This window comes from Rhinolophus hipposideros (genome assembly GCF_964194185.1).
Source record: "Rhinolophus hipposideros genome assembly, chromosome: 10".
NCBI lineage: Eukaryota > Metazoa > Chordata > Mammalia > Chiroptera > Rhinolophidae > Rhinolophus > Rhinolophus hipposideros.
This window is the reverse complement of record NC_138056.1, coordinates 45,022,639-45,041,539: the sequence shown is the minus strand read 5'-3', so window position 1 is coordinate 45,041,539 and position 18,901 is coordinate 45,022,639. Positions and strand designations below refer to the sequence as shown.

General features: G+C 38.4%; 1 protein-coding gene across 1 annotated transcript; it reads right to left on the bottom strand.

Moving 5' to 3' along the window:
• Nucleotides 1-2,195: 2,195 nt before the first annotated feature.
• Nucleotides 2,196-3,610, bottom strand: HBE1 (hemoglobin subunit epsilon 1; the record flags this gene model as incomplete). Its single annotated transcript, XM_081063526.1, has 3 exons — nucleotides 2,196-2,324; nucleotides 3,172-3,394; nucleotides 3,519-3,610. The coding sequence occupies 3 exons, from the start codon at nucleotides 3,608-3,610 to the stop codon at nucleotides 2,196-2,198; spliced, it is 444 nt and encodes a 147-aa protein (XP_080919652.1).
• Between the last annotated feature and the right edge of the window lie 15,291 nt (nucleotides 3,611-18,901).

Below are 18,901 nucleotides of genomic sequence, written 5' to 3'. Positions count from 1 at the left end.
ACTGGTGATTTGATTTAAGATAAATAATTCAGAGAAGGAAACTGGTTTCATGGAATTGTATTCTGTAGAGTTGGAGATACATAGAATAAGGAAATCAATCAGCAAAATAATTTTATATTATTATTTGCTATGAGGAAAATTAATATTTTTGATGTGAGTGGGACACAATTATGTAAGCAACAATTTATTTAAGAGAGCTGGAGTTATAATGATATGAAGATGTTTGCTATGTGAAGATATTAAGTAATAAAGTTTCTAGAAGTTGCGATAAAATGAATGTCAACTATAATTATATATATATAATTACAGGATGTGGAGTACAGCATAGGGAATAGAGTCAGTGGAATTGTAACAGCTACATACAATGTCAGAGAGGCAGTAGATTGGGGGAGAAAGGTTATCACTTTGTGAGGGGTGTAAATGCCTAACTATTACATTGTTTTGTACAACCAGAAACTAATAAAAAATGTATGTTGCTCTCATTTGTTGACTGACTGTGTAAAAAAGTTTAGTGCCATGAATAGCCTCTGCTTACTCAGTTTAGGAGCATAATGAGAGACTATAGGGCTCATTGACAGCCAGCAACTGCAATAATCATTGGTCTCTCATCCCCATTGTGGAAACATAGGTCAAATTAGAAGGTAATTCACAAGGACAAATTCTCATGTGTGAGGGCAATGAAATGCTTAAAAGAGTTGAATTTCTCAAGATATGATACTCAAACTTGTAAAGTGTGAAGATCTCAAGCTTTGATCTGAGAGTTTGACTCAAGGCCTGAAGGTCAGGTCTTCCTGAGCAACCTAGCAATAGCTTCCTTAAGAGTAATTCAGTTAATGCCATTCCTACACAAGTGTCCCCAGGTCTGCAAATGGCCTCTTCTTGTTAGATTTACCTAGGCTGAGAGCTTTTAGTCATCTACTACCACCTGCTTCCTTCTTATCTATCCCAGCCAATTAGATACAATGACCTCATTCTACCTTTGTTTATCTTTCTCTTTTTGCAGACCTCACTGCTCTTCTTGAGTTTAGGCCATTATGTTTGATCCTCTGAATTAGCATCCATGTCTAGTCTCTGCAATTTTGAATTCATTTTGTGTGCATTAAGCATTTCCCCCCTCAATCTTATTCCTTGAGTCATTTAGAGTTCTTAAAATATTTACTGTTTACTCTTGCCAATAGCATAACAATAACTTTTTTATGTTTTCAGGGCCTTGCATTATCTAGTCTTTTCTAATACTCTACCTATGTCTTACTCTCTCCTCTACTTCTAGTGAGCCATTTCCATGCAAGTCACCAAGACCTAGCTTGCTGGTTTTAGACTATAAGCTTTTGTTAATATCTTATGTCCTAGGTGAAGTCTTGGCCATTCCCCCACCCCTTAAAATCCACACAATGTCCTCACTCTAACTTTATTTTAGTGCATGTTACATTTAATCAGAAGATAATGCACAATGATTTCATGTTTCTCAGCCTTGCCTCCCCAGTAAGATAGTGGAATCCTTCAGGACAGTGCAAGCTATTGTTGGTTCATAGAGATTTTTCTGGAAAGCTCCCAGCTATCTCTTAACTCATCTTTTTATCTCCAATTCAATCTCACAAGATGTATGACAAGCTAGTTGACTCAAATGTACATTATGGCAAATTGAAATAGTAACCTGAGCCTAGACCTGGGATCCTTACAAAACATTTTATTTTAACCCTGAATTCTGACATGTACCACAAATCTACTTTATTTCCCCCCTTAGGCACTGTTTACCACTTCATTCCTTCCACTTTACAGAAAGTTTTTGTCACAGTTTTGTATAAGTCCCTTCTAACTTAACTAACCCTTTCCCCCTCCCAAAAAACTTCTCCCCATCTCGCCATTCTCCATATCCTGTAGAATCCTCCCATAATTCACATTTCTCAAAGGAGTTCTCATTTTTTCTTTTTTTTCTTTTTTCTTTTCCTTATTTCCCCTGAAAGGAAATAATATGAAACATTTTTTCTTATGTTTCTCCCCACCCCTCCGTCAATGAGACTTTTCACCTCTAACACAAGAGTAAAAGATGGAGAAAGTACAATATTAATTTCTGATTACTGAACAGAATGTACTTTATTCAACAGAAGCTGTGCTGTCAAGGCCAAAACTCAGTCCCAATGTGTGGAAAGAGAGAATGGGAACACAAATGGGAACTGGTGAACTGGAAAGAGGACTCAATGGTATTTGTGGGCCAGAGCATTGGCAACACTGGCCACCAGCTTCTGCCAAGCCGCCTGCACATCAGGGGTGAATTCCTTGCCAAAATGAGAAGCCAGAATAATCACCAGCACGTTGCCCAGGAGCTGTTAGGTGAAAGACAAAATGACAAATAGGCATGTTGAGTAGAAGTTTCAAAAAAAAAAGTTCTAGAAAAAATAGCTTAGTATCTATACTCCTGCCAACTCTGTACCTGCCAACTCTGTACAAACTGCCCCAAGGGTTGTCCCTATATGATAAACTCAGATAACCTAGTCCTTAAATTCAATTCATTTTTTACGTGCCCTTTCATCATTCTGTTGAAATTCAACATTCTGTCCACGTATATCCACCCTCACTCCTATTTCACCATTTTAATTTACATCTCCCTCTCTCATTTACCAATTGTCTAATTCCTATAATCACAAGATTTCAAGGTTTCGTGGGCTGCAGAGTGGGTTTACTTAATGTCTCCAACCAACGTCAGAACAAGCCTCCACTTACAATACTGACAAGTAATTGAACATACTTTAGAAAACTTGTATTTTTGAGATATTTGGTCTAAAATTCTTTCTCCAAAATCTCTTCCTAAATTTCAGTCACCAGGAACCATATAACATAAGGCATTTCTCTTTCCTTGAGACAGGCCTTTATCTACGCAAAGCCAAATTCCATCCCTCCTTAAGAAAGTTTGCTATTTTCTGATGTTATTCTCTAGGATAAAGACATCCAGTTCTGACAAATTTCCTGAAAAATTTTAAGCAAACCTAGGCTGTTAATCACTCTTTCTCGTCACTATTCCTGAGTCAAGATGGTTATGCCCACTTCTCTCTTAACACCATAACCCATATGTTCTTAGATTTTTGTCAGTTTTCCCAATCAAAGACTCAACTTCCATTATAATTCCGAAGTAAAAAAAACAAAAAGGAGTACATGAACTTCTCCTGAACTCACCCTGAAGTTCTCAGGATCCACATGCAGCTTGTCACAGTGCAGCTCGCTCAGCTTAGCAAAGGTGCTCTTGAGGTTGTCCATGTTCTTAATAGCATCTCCAAAGGAAGTCAGCACCTTCTTGCCATGGGCCTTGACCTTGGGGTTACCCATTATGGCAGAGGAAGAGGACAGATTGCCAAAACTGTCAAAGAACCTCTGGGTCCAAGGGTAGACAACCAGGAGCCTATAAGATGGAACCATATGAGGTGGAAAATCAGAGACTTACAAAAATCTTAAAAGACTTCCCTAGTCATTTTTCCAGGCTTATATTCATTGTCCTTTCCCATGCATTGAATCCCAGTTCCTACCTGCCCAGGGCCTCGCCTCCAGCCTCTTCCACATTCACTTTGCCCCACATATTAGCGATAACAGCCTTCTCCTCACCAGTAAAATGCACCATGGTGTCAGGTCTGAGAGCTTACAGAGACCACAGAGGTGTCAGAAAGTATGTCTGCTGCTAGAAGGAGTGGCCTTTTATTCTTTACTGCTGATCTTCTGACCCCCTGCTCTCCCTAGTACTTGGAAATCATTGGTCAAGGTTGAGCTATGTCCCTCAGGGGTGGAGTCAGGTCAGGAAAGGGTCAGTAATAAAGAAGGTACTCTGGCTTGTGATAAAGTGTTTGATTCCTGAGATACCCTTCCTTTGTTGGCTCCTCCTTCATCTGGAACACAATTTTTCATTCATTCCTTCTCTTGTCTCCCCATGTCATTCTCCAGGATGACATCCATCTCTCCTATTCTCCTTCTCCAAAGAAAACTCATAGAGAGGAACTATGTCCAAGATAGGGAGAGAGTTCCAGTCAAAATAGTTTAATATTTGGGTTAAGGATTGTGACAGGGACAATAACAGGGTAAAAAAAAAAATAGAGTTGATACAGAATCTCAGCCAATTATTGGTCTATTATTGGTCTAAATCCTATTCCACAGGATCAGCCCTTGCACAACATCTCATCCACTGTAGTCACAGTCAGTCCTTAAACCAAATCAGCCCAAGGGTCATCCTCCCACTGATAGGCTAAGAGCAACCAAGACTCAACTACTACAACAGGAGGGCACACACAACCCATACAAGGGCCACACCTGCAGCATCTGGCTCAGGTGACTAGTAGACTGCACCACTGGGCCCCAGAGGACACCTACTATGTAGGACCACTCAACTAAGATACAGAGACATAGCAACTCTACCTAATACATAGAAACAAACACAGGGAGGAAGCCAAAATAGGGAGACAAAGAAACATGTCCCATATAAAAGAACGGAAAAAAGCTCCAGAAAAAGAACTAAGCAAAATGGAGACAAGCAATCTACCAGATGCAGAGTTCAAAACACTAATTATAAGGATGCTCAATGATCTCAGTGAGAACTTCAACAAAGAGATAGGAAAAATAAAAGAAATAAAGAATTCAATAACTGAAATAAAAAATACATTAGAGGGAATCAACAGTAGATTAGATGAAACAGAAGCTCCAATCATCAATTTGGAAGATAAGGTAGCAGAAAACACATCAAAAAGAAAAAAGAATCGAAAAATATGAGGATAATTTAAGGGGCCTCTAGGACAACATCAAGTGCACCAACATTCTCATGATAGAGCTACCAGAAGGAGAAGAGAGAGAGTAAGGAATTGAAAAACTATTTAAAAAAATAATGATGGAAAACTTCCCTAACCTAGAAAAGGAAATAGATATACAAGTCCAAACAAGATGAATCCAAAGAGGTCCACACCAAGACACATCATGATTAAAATGCCAAAGATTAAAGACAAAGAGATAATCTTACATTATTCATGGTAACCAAGTAATGAAAACAACCAAGGTGTCCTTCAATAGATGATTGCTTGGAAAAAGATGTGGTACATATACACAATGAAATATTACTCGGCCATGAGAAAAAATAAAATACTGCCATTTGTGACTTCATGGATAAATCTTGAGATTAGCATACTAAGCAAAACGTCAGAAAGAAGAAGTCGAGAACCATGTGATTTCACTCATATGTGGGATACAGAACTAAAAGCAACAAACAAACAAGACAAACAAAAACTCATAGGTGCAGACAACAGTTTAGTGGTTACCAGAGGATAAGGGGAAAGGGGATGGTAGAAGAGGGTAAAGGAGATCAAATATTGGTGATGGAAGGAGAACTGACTCTGGGTGATAAATACACAAAGCAATATATAGATGATGTATTATACACTTGAAGCCTATATAATTTTACTAACCAATGCTACCCCAATAATTTTAATTAAAAAGAAGAAAAAAGAAACACACTAAGTGTATGGTTGAATGTTGTATAATCAATAATATAACTTAGGAAAAATAAACAAAATTCTGTGCATCACTAAAAAAAAACAATAATAAAAATAAATTTAAAAAGGAAATAGATGGGATCAAAGGTTTTGTTAGGTATTGCATTATCCTAGAATAAACTGAGAATTATGAGTAGTAGCAATTTCTTGAGCTGCCAGGCAGGAAGCCAATGAATATTTTCTGTTATGATTGCAAAGAATGAGAAAATACACCACAATTTGTGATCAAACAACACTACTTCTGTCTAAACACCATGTCTCTGCATCCTCTCTCAATAAGGTTATATGTTACTCTGAACCAGAGCTGGGTTTCATTCTCAGGGCGCCTTCTTTCAAAAGTTAGTGGCTTATAGCACATTACAGGACATTGAAGATTTGACTGACCTCTGGGGCCACTTCGTTTAAGGCATAGCCATACATATATGAATGTTAATTAATCAAGAGGCATCTTCACTGGGAAAAGGAAATGGAAAACCAGAGCAGCCAATTATTGTACTTTTCTATGTGATGGACCTTGAAAGTTTAAGTTGAATCTGGCAACTTAGAAAAGTCACAAATTTTTGCTTTTCCTCTGAAATGTAGCTTTACTTTCTTGATTTCCTTGATGTTTTTTTACCGTAAAATTGCCTTCATTTACTTTTATGATTAAAATTCCAGGAAATCCCTAGTGTTTCTGTTTACTTTAAATAGTATTGCTAATGTACTCTATGAACTAAGAACAACATAGAAAAATTTTCTGGAATGGTCGGAAGGAATGACACTGCTGTTAGAGACAGGGCTTTCTAATTTTCCTTTTCCTCAGTTTACTGCAAAATCATAAGTCACTGGTCCATATCTCATGGCTCTGACTCAAGACATAAGTCAAGTAGAAATTTATAAACTTTGTTTAAATGTAATACCTCTGAATTATTCATAAACTCAATATGTAAATTTCCACCATAGGTTGATTTAGATAGGTCTCTTCCAGGCACAGGACTTAGAATTCTGTATCCAAAAATGAAAAAAAAAGATTGAGCTCTATGCTAAAATTCCACCTCACTGCGAGAAGATTGGGAAGTCTTTGACTTGGTGACTTTTGAATTCTAAAAAGAAGTTAATAACTTTTTGTTGTTGTTGTTACCTAAGCATGCTATCTTAGTACTTTGGGCATTCTATTTTGAAGCTGTAACATAACATGTTTCCTGAATGAAAAATCTGCATCTCTCTGGAAAAGGATAAACTTGAGGTTTGGTAAAGAAGCATGGCCTAAATGAAAGCAGTCGTGATTATGGTTAGACCCCATTTATCACAAGATCATCCACCGTGAGGAATTATGAGAAACTGGGACCCGTTTTTGGTATGGCCTAGTGGGGGCAGTTAATGACTATTCCTCCCCCAAACTTTTTTTAGCTCTTACTAATTAATTCTAGCCCCATAGGGGTTCCTCTGGAACCATTTTTCCACAGCCTCCATCCTACTGAATCTGAGGCATCTGTGAGGTAAAAGAAAGCCTTCGGTTCCTAAACCAACAAGGTACTATGGCTTTTCTCTGTACAGGAGCCTCATTTAGGCCCTAACATCACCAGGCTTTCCCCGTACCTTTGTTTTTGTTTTGTTTGTTTGTTTTGTTTCTCCTTTTACTTCTTTTTCTGTTATTCATTTGTTTTCTGGGGTCTGGTGGGGGGGCATTATTTTGTTTTGTTTATAATTAACAGAAACAGACAGATTCAGTGTTTCTCTCCTTCTGGGGACTTGGACTGGTGATAGTTGGGTGGGGTCAGAAACTGTGGGTGGTAGATAAAGGCTCAGGGATACACAGAGCTGTGGCAAGGGAGGGAACTAACTAAAGACAGTGAGAGCCAGAGTGTTTCTCTTATTGCCTTCAAATGTCCCATCCTGGGTTCCTACATAAGAAGATAAATGGAAGAGATTGTAGATTAGCAAATGAGGGTCCTAAATGGTTAACTGCTCAGAAATGTCTAACAAATAATGTTCCATTGTATGTGTGTTTATAAGCATGTGAATATTGTCAAAATATGAAGGCTACAATGACCAGCTAACATTCAAATCTCAGGAAACCAGAGGAATAAATTGCATTCTTTAAATTCAATGGAGATTAAAAATAAATTTAGTGACAAATAAAGAGAGTCTCAAAGTCACCCGAAAGAGACAAAATGACTTCCAGGCCAGAAGCTCTTAATTATAATCTTATGGAATGTTCTGATGTGTAAAGAAAAGTGTGTCAATCATAGAGAGTTGGCCTACAAGGGAAATATAGAAAAAAAGGAAGGTTGTCAAAAAGTTTTAAGAATTTCAAGTCAGCAACAGCATATCATTCAACCAGGCATGGGGCCCTTCTAAGTACAGGGTCCTGTATGACTGCACACGTCAGACACCCATGAAGCTGGATCTTCTTTTCCTTTAAAAAGCTATGATCTGGTTGGAGAAAGAAACAAGAATAGATCCAACTATATGCAAATCATATTTGATAAATACAATGAAATACAAACTCTTGAGAAGGTGGCACTATGGAAAACATAGCTCCTGATAGAGTTGGGAGTTGGAGCAAGGAGTGAAGAAACTAGAATGAGTAAGGATTAGGAAAGATCAAAAGTTCTAGGTGACACAGAGACAGAAAGAAGAGTGTTGGCTGCCTAATTCTAGAAAGCTAGAAAGACAGAAGGGAGAGGGGATTTGGGCAAAATAAGGACTGACTGCTAAAGAATATGAGGTTTCTTTTTGGGATGAGCAAAATATTCTAAAATTGATTGTGATGGTGGCTGAATATACTAAAATCGGGCTGTAATGTAGCTTCTGTTAGTATTGGTCAAGGCTTATCTTTTAAATTATGGCTTTCAGAGTCCCTCCCTAATAGTATGTCTTCTATCTACGCAAGTCATTCATTTAACAAATATTTGCTGACCACCTGCTCTGAACCATTGTTCAAGGGTGGGAGGATACATCAGCAAATAAACAGAGAAAACATAAACATAAAAATGCTGCTAGTTCCTTAGGAAATACAAAACTAATTTAAGATAGATAAATTTTATACTCTCAGTTATGTCCAGTTGAGTGATTTATTTATAGATTTTAGAGCCTGAACTCTACTACAGTTGAATAATTTCTGTAAGAAAGACTAGCTGTGTCTGGCTCAGAATCATTAGTTTTCAGGATGTTCTTGTTTCTGAATCTTGAATTTCTATGAGCTCTGAACTTTCTGCCTAAAACTGAATTCCAGCTGGGACACCAAGTACCTATATTCTCATTCAATTTCCCACTAGACTATAGCAGACCATTTTGGGCCTTAGTGAAATAGGGCCTCTGTCCTTCCTTAGTTCTGCTTCAGAACCCCAATCATTTCTAACAGCTACTGTTGGAATTACCTACTAATTTCATTTCTTAAGTTCAGCTTCTTGTTGTTCCAGATCATCATTCATTAATTTATTCCTTTGGCCAATAAATATTGACAGAAGGACTTTCTTTCATGTTCACTTATCCATCTCAACATTTACTATTTTTCAGAAAAAATCATCTGTTTACCCAAATAACTACTCACTACCAGAATATATGAATTCCTTAAGACCAGTGACAGTGTTTTATTTACATTTATTAACACTAGTCAACTAGACTGTAACACAGAGACTATTATAGAGCAGTACCCTGGATGTGTTTATATGAATAAATGTATGATTTTTGTCTAACACTGATTTTGCTACCAAAATTATCTTTCTTTTCCACAGATATGATTTCATTCTTTAGCTTCAAATATCTAATCCTCATCTCCTCACTCTTTGCCTATAGGGTAATATTGAAAAAGCTTGGTGTGGGATGACAATGTTTTCTCAAGGCTCCTGAATCCATCTGCAGCCTTTCTCCTACTAATTCTATTCATATAATTCACTTGATTATCATAGGGGGATATATAGAATTTCTGGTCTTGTGCCATTTCTCTCTGCATACCTTCTACCTAGGGTATTGCCTATCATAGACCAATAGCAATAACAGTAGCAATAATTATAGTAGTCATTTCTGGAGTATGTGATATGTTTCAGATACTTTTAAGTAGCTTATATGTGATATACCATGGTCATCAGAAGACATGGGTGACATAAGTGTAACTACTACTCCCATTTTATGTATCATAAAAGAATCTAAGTGGTTCTTTAATTTTCCTAAGAAAAACACAAACCAAGAGTGACTGACTCCTAAACTCTGTGCCCTCAACCATTCAGCTATTTCTCCTTATTTGTACTATGAAGAAATGAACAATTCTCTGGTTCTTTAGTTACGACTTTCAAGTTTGATCTAATATTACTTTTTAAGCACCTCTCCCAATCCACAATATATACCAGTAGCTCTAATCTTATCCCCAGTTCTTTCCATCCCTTCCCCACCCCCATTAATGTGTGGTTTAAATGGCTCCTGTTACAGTCTTTTGCAGTTATTACACAACTAACTCACTCTCTGTGTTCTATTGTCTTTATAAACATTCTTCAGGTAGCTTGTCTTTCTTAATGTGTATTTACATTAGATATTGTTTATGTAGCCTGTCTCCATTCCTATACTTGAATCAAGAAGAAAGTTTTAACATAGAATCATTAAATCTTCTCTGTGCTCTTATCAGAGCCAAGTAGATTGACAAGAGGGCACTCATTCACCAACAAATACTAAAATCTTGCTAAGTATGTACCAGGACTTATTATGGGCCTTGGGCATCCAGAACCAACACAGCTCCTGATCTCAAGAAGTTCAATGTAGTAAATGAATCAAACATTCACCTGATAATTCCTCATGAATCAGCCAAACTAATCTATCTGCCTCTCTGTTAAAATTTTTTCCCAATTTCTCAAGTCATTTCACATATCTGACACATCCTTTTGCCATCATTAACTCCTACAGAAACCTACTTCAACATCATTCTGCTGGAGGCCTTCTCTGATCCCTTAACCTCTTTTTCTCCCTTTAGGCACTGTCTCACTTTACAGTGACTAACACATGAGATCCCTGTTGGCCCTCCTGATGGAATGTTTCTTCCCTATCAGCACTGGAGTTGTCAACACTTTCCCAATAAGATTGGTAGAATCAAGATTGTCCCAAGATCTTTCCTTCAGTTGAGGGCTCCTAAGTGGCATCCACAGACTGACCCAGCATGTGAGCATGAACCTTCTAAGAGCAAAGGCACTCTATCACCTGTGTGTTGGGGATACCCAAAAATGGCAAATAATGATTTCCTTTTTTTCTGTTTCATGTCTTTCTCTTTTACATTCATATCTCAGTCCCTGTATACAGGACTCTACAAAGTGGCTGTTTAGTATGTGGACTCTTAGAAATGTGAGGGCAGGAAAATTCTTCTAGCCATCTAGCCCTACCACATCATTATATACAAGAGGAAACTAGGGTTCTGCCCTGGGTTATATGGTTCATGAGAAAGGGCCAGGGACTTCACTAGCAAAGATCCTATGCTTCAAGTTACTCAGGTAGCATTAGATTAATGACTACATTTGTTCCTATTTTATGAACAAAAGATCCATACACATATACTGACAGATATTTTTTCTGCTTCTGGATTTGCAAGACAACCTATAAGATGAATATCTGATAAACAATGATCATTGTATGGTATCTACTGAGACAATCTTTTAAATCAGAAGGGAGTATATTCTAGGACATGTCACATTCTACTTCAGGGTTCCCTTTCTCTTCATGATGCTGGTTGGGGTGGAGTTACAGCCCTGCTGTCAACTTCTCCTTTTCTTGCCATCTCTCCTGTCAGCCTCTCGCTGGGGACCCAGATAGCAGTCATCACTCAAGGGTGAAAACATCTGGCCACACACCCTCAGCCTCAACATGACTCAGCATGATTCAGCATGGCTGCCCTGGGGGCCAGATCCAGGCCTAGAAAACTATACAGATGAAGACAGGGAACCTGGCATTGACTCAGACTGGGGCTCTGGCAGAAACGTCTATGCATGGACTATGGAAAGGAAGTAATGGAGGCTTAGACAAAAAAAAAAAAAAAAAAGAATACAAATTAATGGGACATTTAGGCCTGTGTAATCAGAGATGAGGAGGCTGGAAAGGATAGAGAGAACTGGGCTTGTAGAAAGTACAGTCATCCAGTAAATGTTTTCAGAGTACCTGCTATGTGCTTGAATCATAAATAAGCATAAGACTTGTATCCTGCCTTTCAGAAATCCTAGTCGACAAAAATAATTAGTCATAATACAATGTTATATTTTCATACTGAAAAGAAAGATATATGGAGGTGGGCATTACAAATCTCTAGGTGTGGGTTCTTTCTAGGCAGCAAGGAATGGACCAAACCAATTGAAAGAATTAAGGAAATGTAAGCTGAGTCTGGAGAGAAGAAAATAGACTTTTCATGATGGAGAAAACCTGTTCTCTATCTCCCTTCAGGCAAGGTATATAGAACTACCTAAAATACAGTGAGACAGGTCCATGTTGTCTTAGAAGCCCATTGGTGCACAGTCAGAGACGAAGACTTCATCACTCGTCACAATCCACCCTTGTTCCCCTCTTCTGCCTCACAAGGTTCATAAGCCCTTTGGGGTTGGGCAAATTACATAAAGTAATAAAGTGTCAGGCAATGAATACAAGCCCAAACGTAATAAAATAAGGCACTCAGCACTTTAGCCAAATGTTGCCATAAGAGATTGAGAGGGGCTCTTAATACCACCTACTTCCTGTGTAACCTTGGGCAAGTTGCTTAATGTCTCCATGGCTCTGAAATATAAGATGATAATGTGACTTAGTTGATAGGGTTGTTATTAACTTAGGTTGAGGATTAACTTAGCTGATTGCATGAAGAAATAGGGACACAGCAAATATATGCTCACTGTTATCTGATGTTATAGTAAGTGTATACATATAACTATTAGGGTCACATTTTACTTTCAAATTAGTGGATAAACAGATATTTGGGGACATTTCTTTTTCTTCTATTTTCTTCTATTTTTAAATAAAAACCATATACATACATATTTAAAGTGTACAACATGGTGACTTGATATACATATACATACCGGATGATTACTCTAGTCAAGCTAATTAACATATCTTTTCCTGAGAGTTATCATTATGTGTGTGTGTGATAAGAACACCTGAGATCTACTCTCTTAGCAAAACATAGTCAATACTGTATTACTACATATAGTCATCATGCTGTACACTAGATCTCCAGACTTATTCATTCTACAGAACTGCCACTTGGTACCCTTTGACAATTTTCCTATTTCTCCCACCTCCCCACCCTGGTAACCAGACCTACTCTCTGTTTCTATGTATTTGACTTGTTTAGATTCCACTTAGAGTGAGATCATACAAGTTTTTCTTCTCTCCACCTAGCATTTCTTGATTTTTAAATGTTGACAGTAGATTCAGTTTATTTTGAAACACTATTCAGGCCTCCCTCTTCAGGTAGATACAGGGAACTGAAAGCCTTTCTTATTTTTTATGTTCCTAACTCACCACCATAGCACTGCCCCAGCATGATTTTGAGTCCTCAGTGTGTGGCACTGGTCACACAGACTTAAATAGACAGATATGTATATATGTATACACATTTTAGGAGCAGTGAGATTCCAAGTTACTACGGAGTAAAGAGAGAGGAAGTGGGTTAGGCCTGAACAGTGACTGAAGAACATACTACATGAACACTCTCTTCCTTAACCAAACTTGCAGCATGGTCAAAGAGTCAAGGGGTCATAGGGCAGGTATGGGTCTCCAGTGTTCCTAGGGACCTACTTATAACTTATAATGCAACAATCTCTATAATCCATGCTAAGTCCTCTTTTTATTCTGAACTTGCTTCCAATTTTTTTATTAACTTCTTTCTGTCTCAGATTTTCCTAAAGCGATGCAGCCATTTGAGGAAATATGTCTGCAGTTGTGGCTTGAACTATCTCCAATCTCCAAGGTGTGAAAGTAGAGGGCAGGGCTACCTGCTTTTATTTCTTCAGTCCACAGTGGATGTCTGTGTTGTTGTTTCATTGTGGAAAAGGCAGTCTTCAGCAACAGCAGAACTGGGCCTCTACCCTAACCTTACTACTTATCAGCTTTGTGAGCTTGGACAGATTATTTCATCTCTTTGATTATCAAGTCCCCCACACTTAGAGAGGTAGTGTAATGAGACAGTAGGAGATGCCAGACTACCTGGGTTCAAATCACTAGTTGGATACTTATTAATTATCTGTCTTCAAGAAATTTTCTTACATTTCCAGTGCCTCGATTTCCGCACCAGTAAGAAATATTAATCCATTTCTGAGCGTTAGTAAGGGAATAAACTTAGGTAATTTATATAAGGCACTTACTTTTTTATTTCAGTATATACTAAATAATCAAGAATTTTTACTTATCCCACATGTTTATTTTTTCTCTTACTCCCCTTGCCCGAGGGGATATATCAGTAAAAATCTTACTCTGGGTAATGTCTGTAAAGTTTCTTCCTATATTTTCTTCTGGGTATTTTATGGTTTCAGATCTTACATTTAAGTCTTTAATCCATTTTGAGTTTATTCTTGTATACGGTGTAAGGAGGTGGTCCAACTTCATTTTTTTGCATGTGTCTGTCCAAGTTTCCCAGCACCATTTATTGAATAGACTGTCTTTACCCCACCATAAATTGTACTGTATACCTAAAGCTGAAGTTGAACAATAATGAATGTCAACTATAATTTTATATATATATATGTATATACATATATGTATATTTTATATATATACATATATGTATATATGTGTGTGTATATATATATATATATATATATATATATATATATATATATATATATATATAGTTACAAGAAGCGGAGTACAGCATTAGGAATAGAGACAGTGGAAATGTAATGTCTGTGTGTGATGACAGAGGGGTAGTGGTTGCGGGGAGGGAGGTTGTCACTGTGTGAGGGATATAAACGATAAATGTCTAACTATTACATTGTTTTGTGCACCTGAAACTAATTAAAAAAGAAATTTTTCTTATCATTAACATGAATTACAATATGTTCAATAATATACTTCATAGAACTACCATAGTAAATTACATTATTTAAACATCCTAGAATGGCACCTGATGTATAGAAAGATTTCAGTAAGCATTAATTCCATCCCTTTTTCATTTTCCTCTAGACTAAATCACCTGTTTCTTCAAAGTATCTCTCCCATGGTTTCTCATCCCTTAATCGTCCTGTTTTCTGCTCAACACCTTGTCAGATTCTCAGTGGGCCGCTTATGCTTCAGAACCTTGGGCTGTACATGCTCCTGGTAAAGTGAGTTTTTCTTAAACTACAAAGTTGTAGTCAGCTGCCTTCATCTGTGTCCTGTGGCTTCGGGGGTGTTAGCCCTTAAGCTCTAAACTTTGACCACAGTACCTGGGAAGATGGTCTTACTGGAGAAAAGGCAACCTCTGTTGTACAATGTCTTAGGCCATTGCTAAATTAAATATTGAGCTTTGAGACTGTCTTTACATTTTTAGGAGTGGTTGGTGTTGTTTTCTAGAACCTATCTACTGCTTTGAGACCTCTTGTCCCTAAGAAGCCTATAGCTCTGGCCTGAATTGTTGTCACTTGTCCAGACATTGTGTATCTCTTTGAATCCTCATAGTAATCCCTTGAAATAGATTCAATTATTATCTATTTTATAGATAATGAGACTGGGTTCAGAGGAGTCGTGGCATTTGTCCCTAGTTAATGGGGAGTCTCATGTGATAGTAGAATGCAAATGCTGCTACGCTGTGCCTCCCTGACCTTTCCCATGCTCACCCTTGGACTCAGTCTATCTCCCCTGAGACTCCTGGGCTCCACCCAGAGCCAGCAACATGACCTGACCACCTATCTGAGCCCACAGACATGTAGCCCTCCCGGGCCCCGATAGCTAGCAGCTAGTCCTGACCCTGCCCTCTCTGCAACCTCTGATAGACACATCTTACACACCAGCTCGTGAAGTCCCTCTGAGGGCCTCATGTTTGCTGAGTCAAAGCTTCTTGAAGTCCAAACCCTCACAGACTCCTGCTCCCAAAGTTATAGCCATCGACTTTTCCATTCCTACTTCCTTCATCCACAGCCGAGTTCTCCTGCTTTCCCAGACCTATCCATTGAACATTCCTCAGCAGTGCAGTGAAGGGCTATGAGCAGTAGATTCAGTGTCTGACCTGGGCCCAAGCACTAGCATTGCCTCTTATATGTCTGACAAAGTTAGACAAATGCCTTGACGCATCTGAGCCTAGTCTTGTCATCTAAAAACAGGGATAATAATTATGTCTATCTTATGGAGTTAGTGTGAGGATAGAAAGAAATATGACACACTGTTTATAAGAAGTGGTTTAATTGATTAGACTTTAGAATATAAAATGTCTCAACAAATAATAGTAGATTTTATCATGCATTAACCCTGTCCTTCTTTTCCCAAATTTCTCCTACTCACTCTCCATCTCCTCATTCCCTTTTATTCTCTTTCATTCTCTCTTGCTTATAGTGATTCTCCTTAAAATTTATATAGTGTTCTCTGATTATAAGGTGGGATTTGGAAATAAGCCATTAACAAGTGACGTATTTCTTATAGAAACCGTACTCATTAAATGGATCATCTCAGCAAGGTCCAGGGAGGGGAGAGAGGATCACGATCAATGTTAGGAGCCCAGGAAGGAACACTGGGCAACTAGGTTCAGGGCCTCCTGGTAGCTGAGAGTACAAATCTGAGGGCCTCCTCATGGAGAACTCCTTCAACTAAGAGGGGCCCAAACTATAGAAAAACATGTTTCTAATGGAGGTGAGAGATTCCGATAGGACAGACTGAAGAGACAGACTTTGGAGGTTTGGGGGGGAGGCTTCCTGTCACATGAAGGGAATCTGCTCATTGTAGGCACTGGTTCTCTTTCCTCTTCATATCTTCCGGGGCTCCTGATTTTAGACAGACTAAGACTTAAATTGCTGTCTGCTGGAGCCCTGAATGCGGAGGGAGCATTATGGTTTTCACTCACTCAGAACTCTTTCTTGGTCTGTTTCCCCATTTACCTCAACATATCCACTTGATGATTTGATTAATCCAATCAAGAAGTGTGGAGAGAGCTTTCTTCTGCGTGTTCATCTCTGTGTATATGATAGGGGAACAGAGAACAAAATGTAACAGCATAGGTCTTCATAGAGCTACGTGAGTCTAGGAATTCATCAAAACCAACCTTCTGCTTAGGGTAAAAATCCCCTCTGAAACATCTCTGTCATATTCATATAAATGACAGGTGAAACACTTTCTCTCACGGGGAGGAGCTCATGGCTTTGTTGGACAACTTAATATTTACAAAGTTCTTACACAAATTAAAATCCTTTAATCCTGTGTCACATAATATAACTCAAATCCCTGTTCCATAGTGGAGCATTCATATATTTATTAAACCCAAATTGCACATATTGTAAGAAATGCTGCTGACATAACAGTGACCAGAGAGCCACAGTCCTTGAATTCACACCAATCATTTCCCTGAAGGCAGTGATAATCATAATCACCACCCCTTTCCCACTTGGTGTGCTTTTCCCTGACCTTAGAGGAATAAATTAAATGATATAAGTTATGCTAAATAGTTACTATAGTGCTTGGCACCTAAGTGAGCCTTCAATAAATGTGAGTTATTTTATTATTACTGTTATAAATGAACTGATGTAAAGTACAGAATAAAATAGTTTGGGCAGTAGCAAGAATGCTTGCAGTTAGACACAATAATAATAGCAAACATTTCTAGGGTACTTAGCATATATAAGGCACTACTTTAAACTCTGCATATATTAACTCCCTTGATGTCACAACAATCTTATGAGGATGCTGAAACCCCATTTTACAGATGAGAGAACTGCGTCATACAGCTAGTAAGAGGTGCTAAATCTTCAGCCACTCAGTCAGTCCGGCTCCAGAGCCTATGCTCTTAACCACTGCTCTTTACTGCCTAAGACTTCCCTGCAGCAAAGGGTTTGAATCTCTGAAGTGAATTAGTGGGAATGGTTATGTGGGGAGGGTGTCATGTTTCCAAGAGGTGTATGAGAACAGGAGGGAGGGGGCATCCTCTCTTCTCCACACATGAGCCAGCACACACACATCTAGTACCCAGTGGGCCTGGCTGAGAAGAGAATTTTATTGCTGAATGAGAGGACCTGGAGACATCTTGTTAGTTCAGGAGTATTGGATTCAGCGACATTCCTGGTTTGAGTTGAGGGAGCTTATGAATTTAATCAACAGAAATTTTGTATTGGGAGAAAGGCCTGCTGTTTAAAGAAGAAAAAACTGAAGCTCAGAGAAAAGTGGGGACTTTCTCAGTCTGGTTGACTTTGTCATGGAAATGCCCAGGCTAGGACTCAAAGCTCCTGACTTGCTTGCTGTCCAGGACACTTTCCCGGAGCCCCTTTGCCTCTAACTGTGCTCATTCTAAGGAAGGAACAGATGGCATCTAAATTAGCATGGATTGTTTTCATGCCACTGCCAGAGCTGGGTGGGTTCCAAGTTATTTCTTTAAAAATAAATATATTATTTAAACACATAAATAAGCAAGCCCTGCTCAGGGACTGGGAGGGAGAGGTTGTCGCTCCTGGGTCCTTGCCCTGAAGATAGTGTTATCGGAGCCCTGACAGGGTCCCCTCCCAGTGCTGGGGTTTGGAGTGAGTCAGCCTCACACAGAGGCAAGACAAGCCATATCATTATGACCTGGATGCTGAGTGCAAGAGAGGAAAAAGGGCTCGTGGTCATAATCTCGGGCAATGGCTATTCTCCCCCTAAGGAAAAAACAAACAAACAAACAAAAAAACATTTACAGGTATCTGTATATCCTGTTTTCCATTTTGTGTGCCTGAGCCCCAAAGAGCTCTCTTCTCTAAAAGTGATGGCCCTGTGTGCCATCCCATCCAAATTCTCAGCTGGCCTCACATACCAGTCGTGAACAATATCCCTCCTCCCAGGTTCAGCATATGTGCTTTTGCATAGTAATAGTTAAGGAATCATTGATAAATTTACACTTTTAATTTTTTTCTGTTTTTCTTCCTTCAATGGCTCAGTGCGAAAAATATATGTTGTTGGGGTTTGTTGTTTTTTTTTTTTGATAAATTGACAATAGATTTAATTTCACAACAATTTTGTTATATTTGTGTAAATTCACACTAGCTTTTAATTGTTAGTGTCTGAGAAAGTTACATTACGGTGAAAAAAAGAGAAAGCTGTTATAAGATCAGAAAATAAAAGCTATCATCTCTGTCTTAGTTTTGTGATATAAATATTACAACATTAACCAAATTACTGTGATGATGTATATATAGTACCTACTCCCATGCCTGACACATGGTAGAAAATCAAAGAAAAGCCTTAAAGAGTATTTTAATGATTAATTTCTGACCCTGCCTGAATGATAG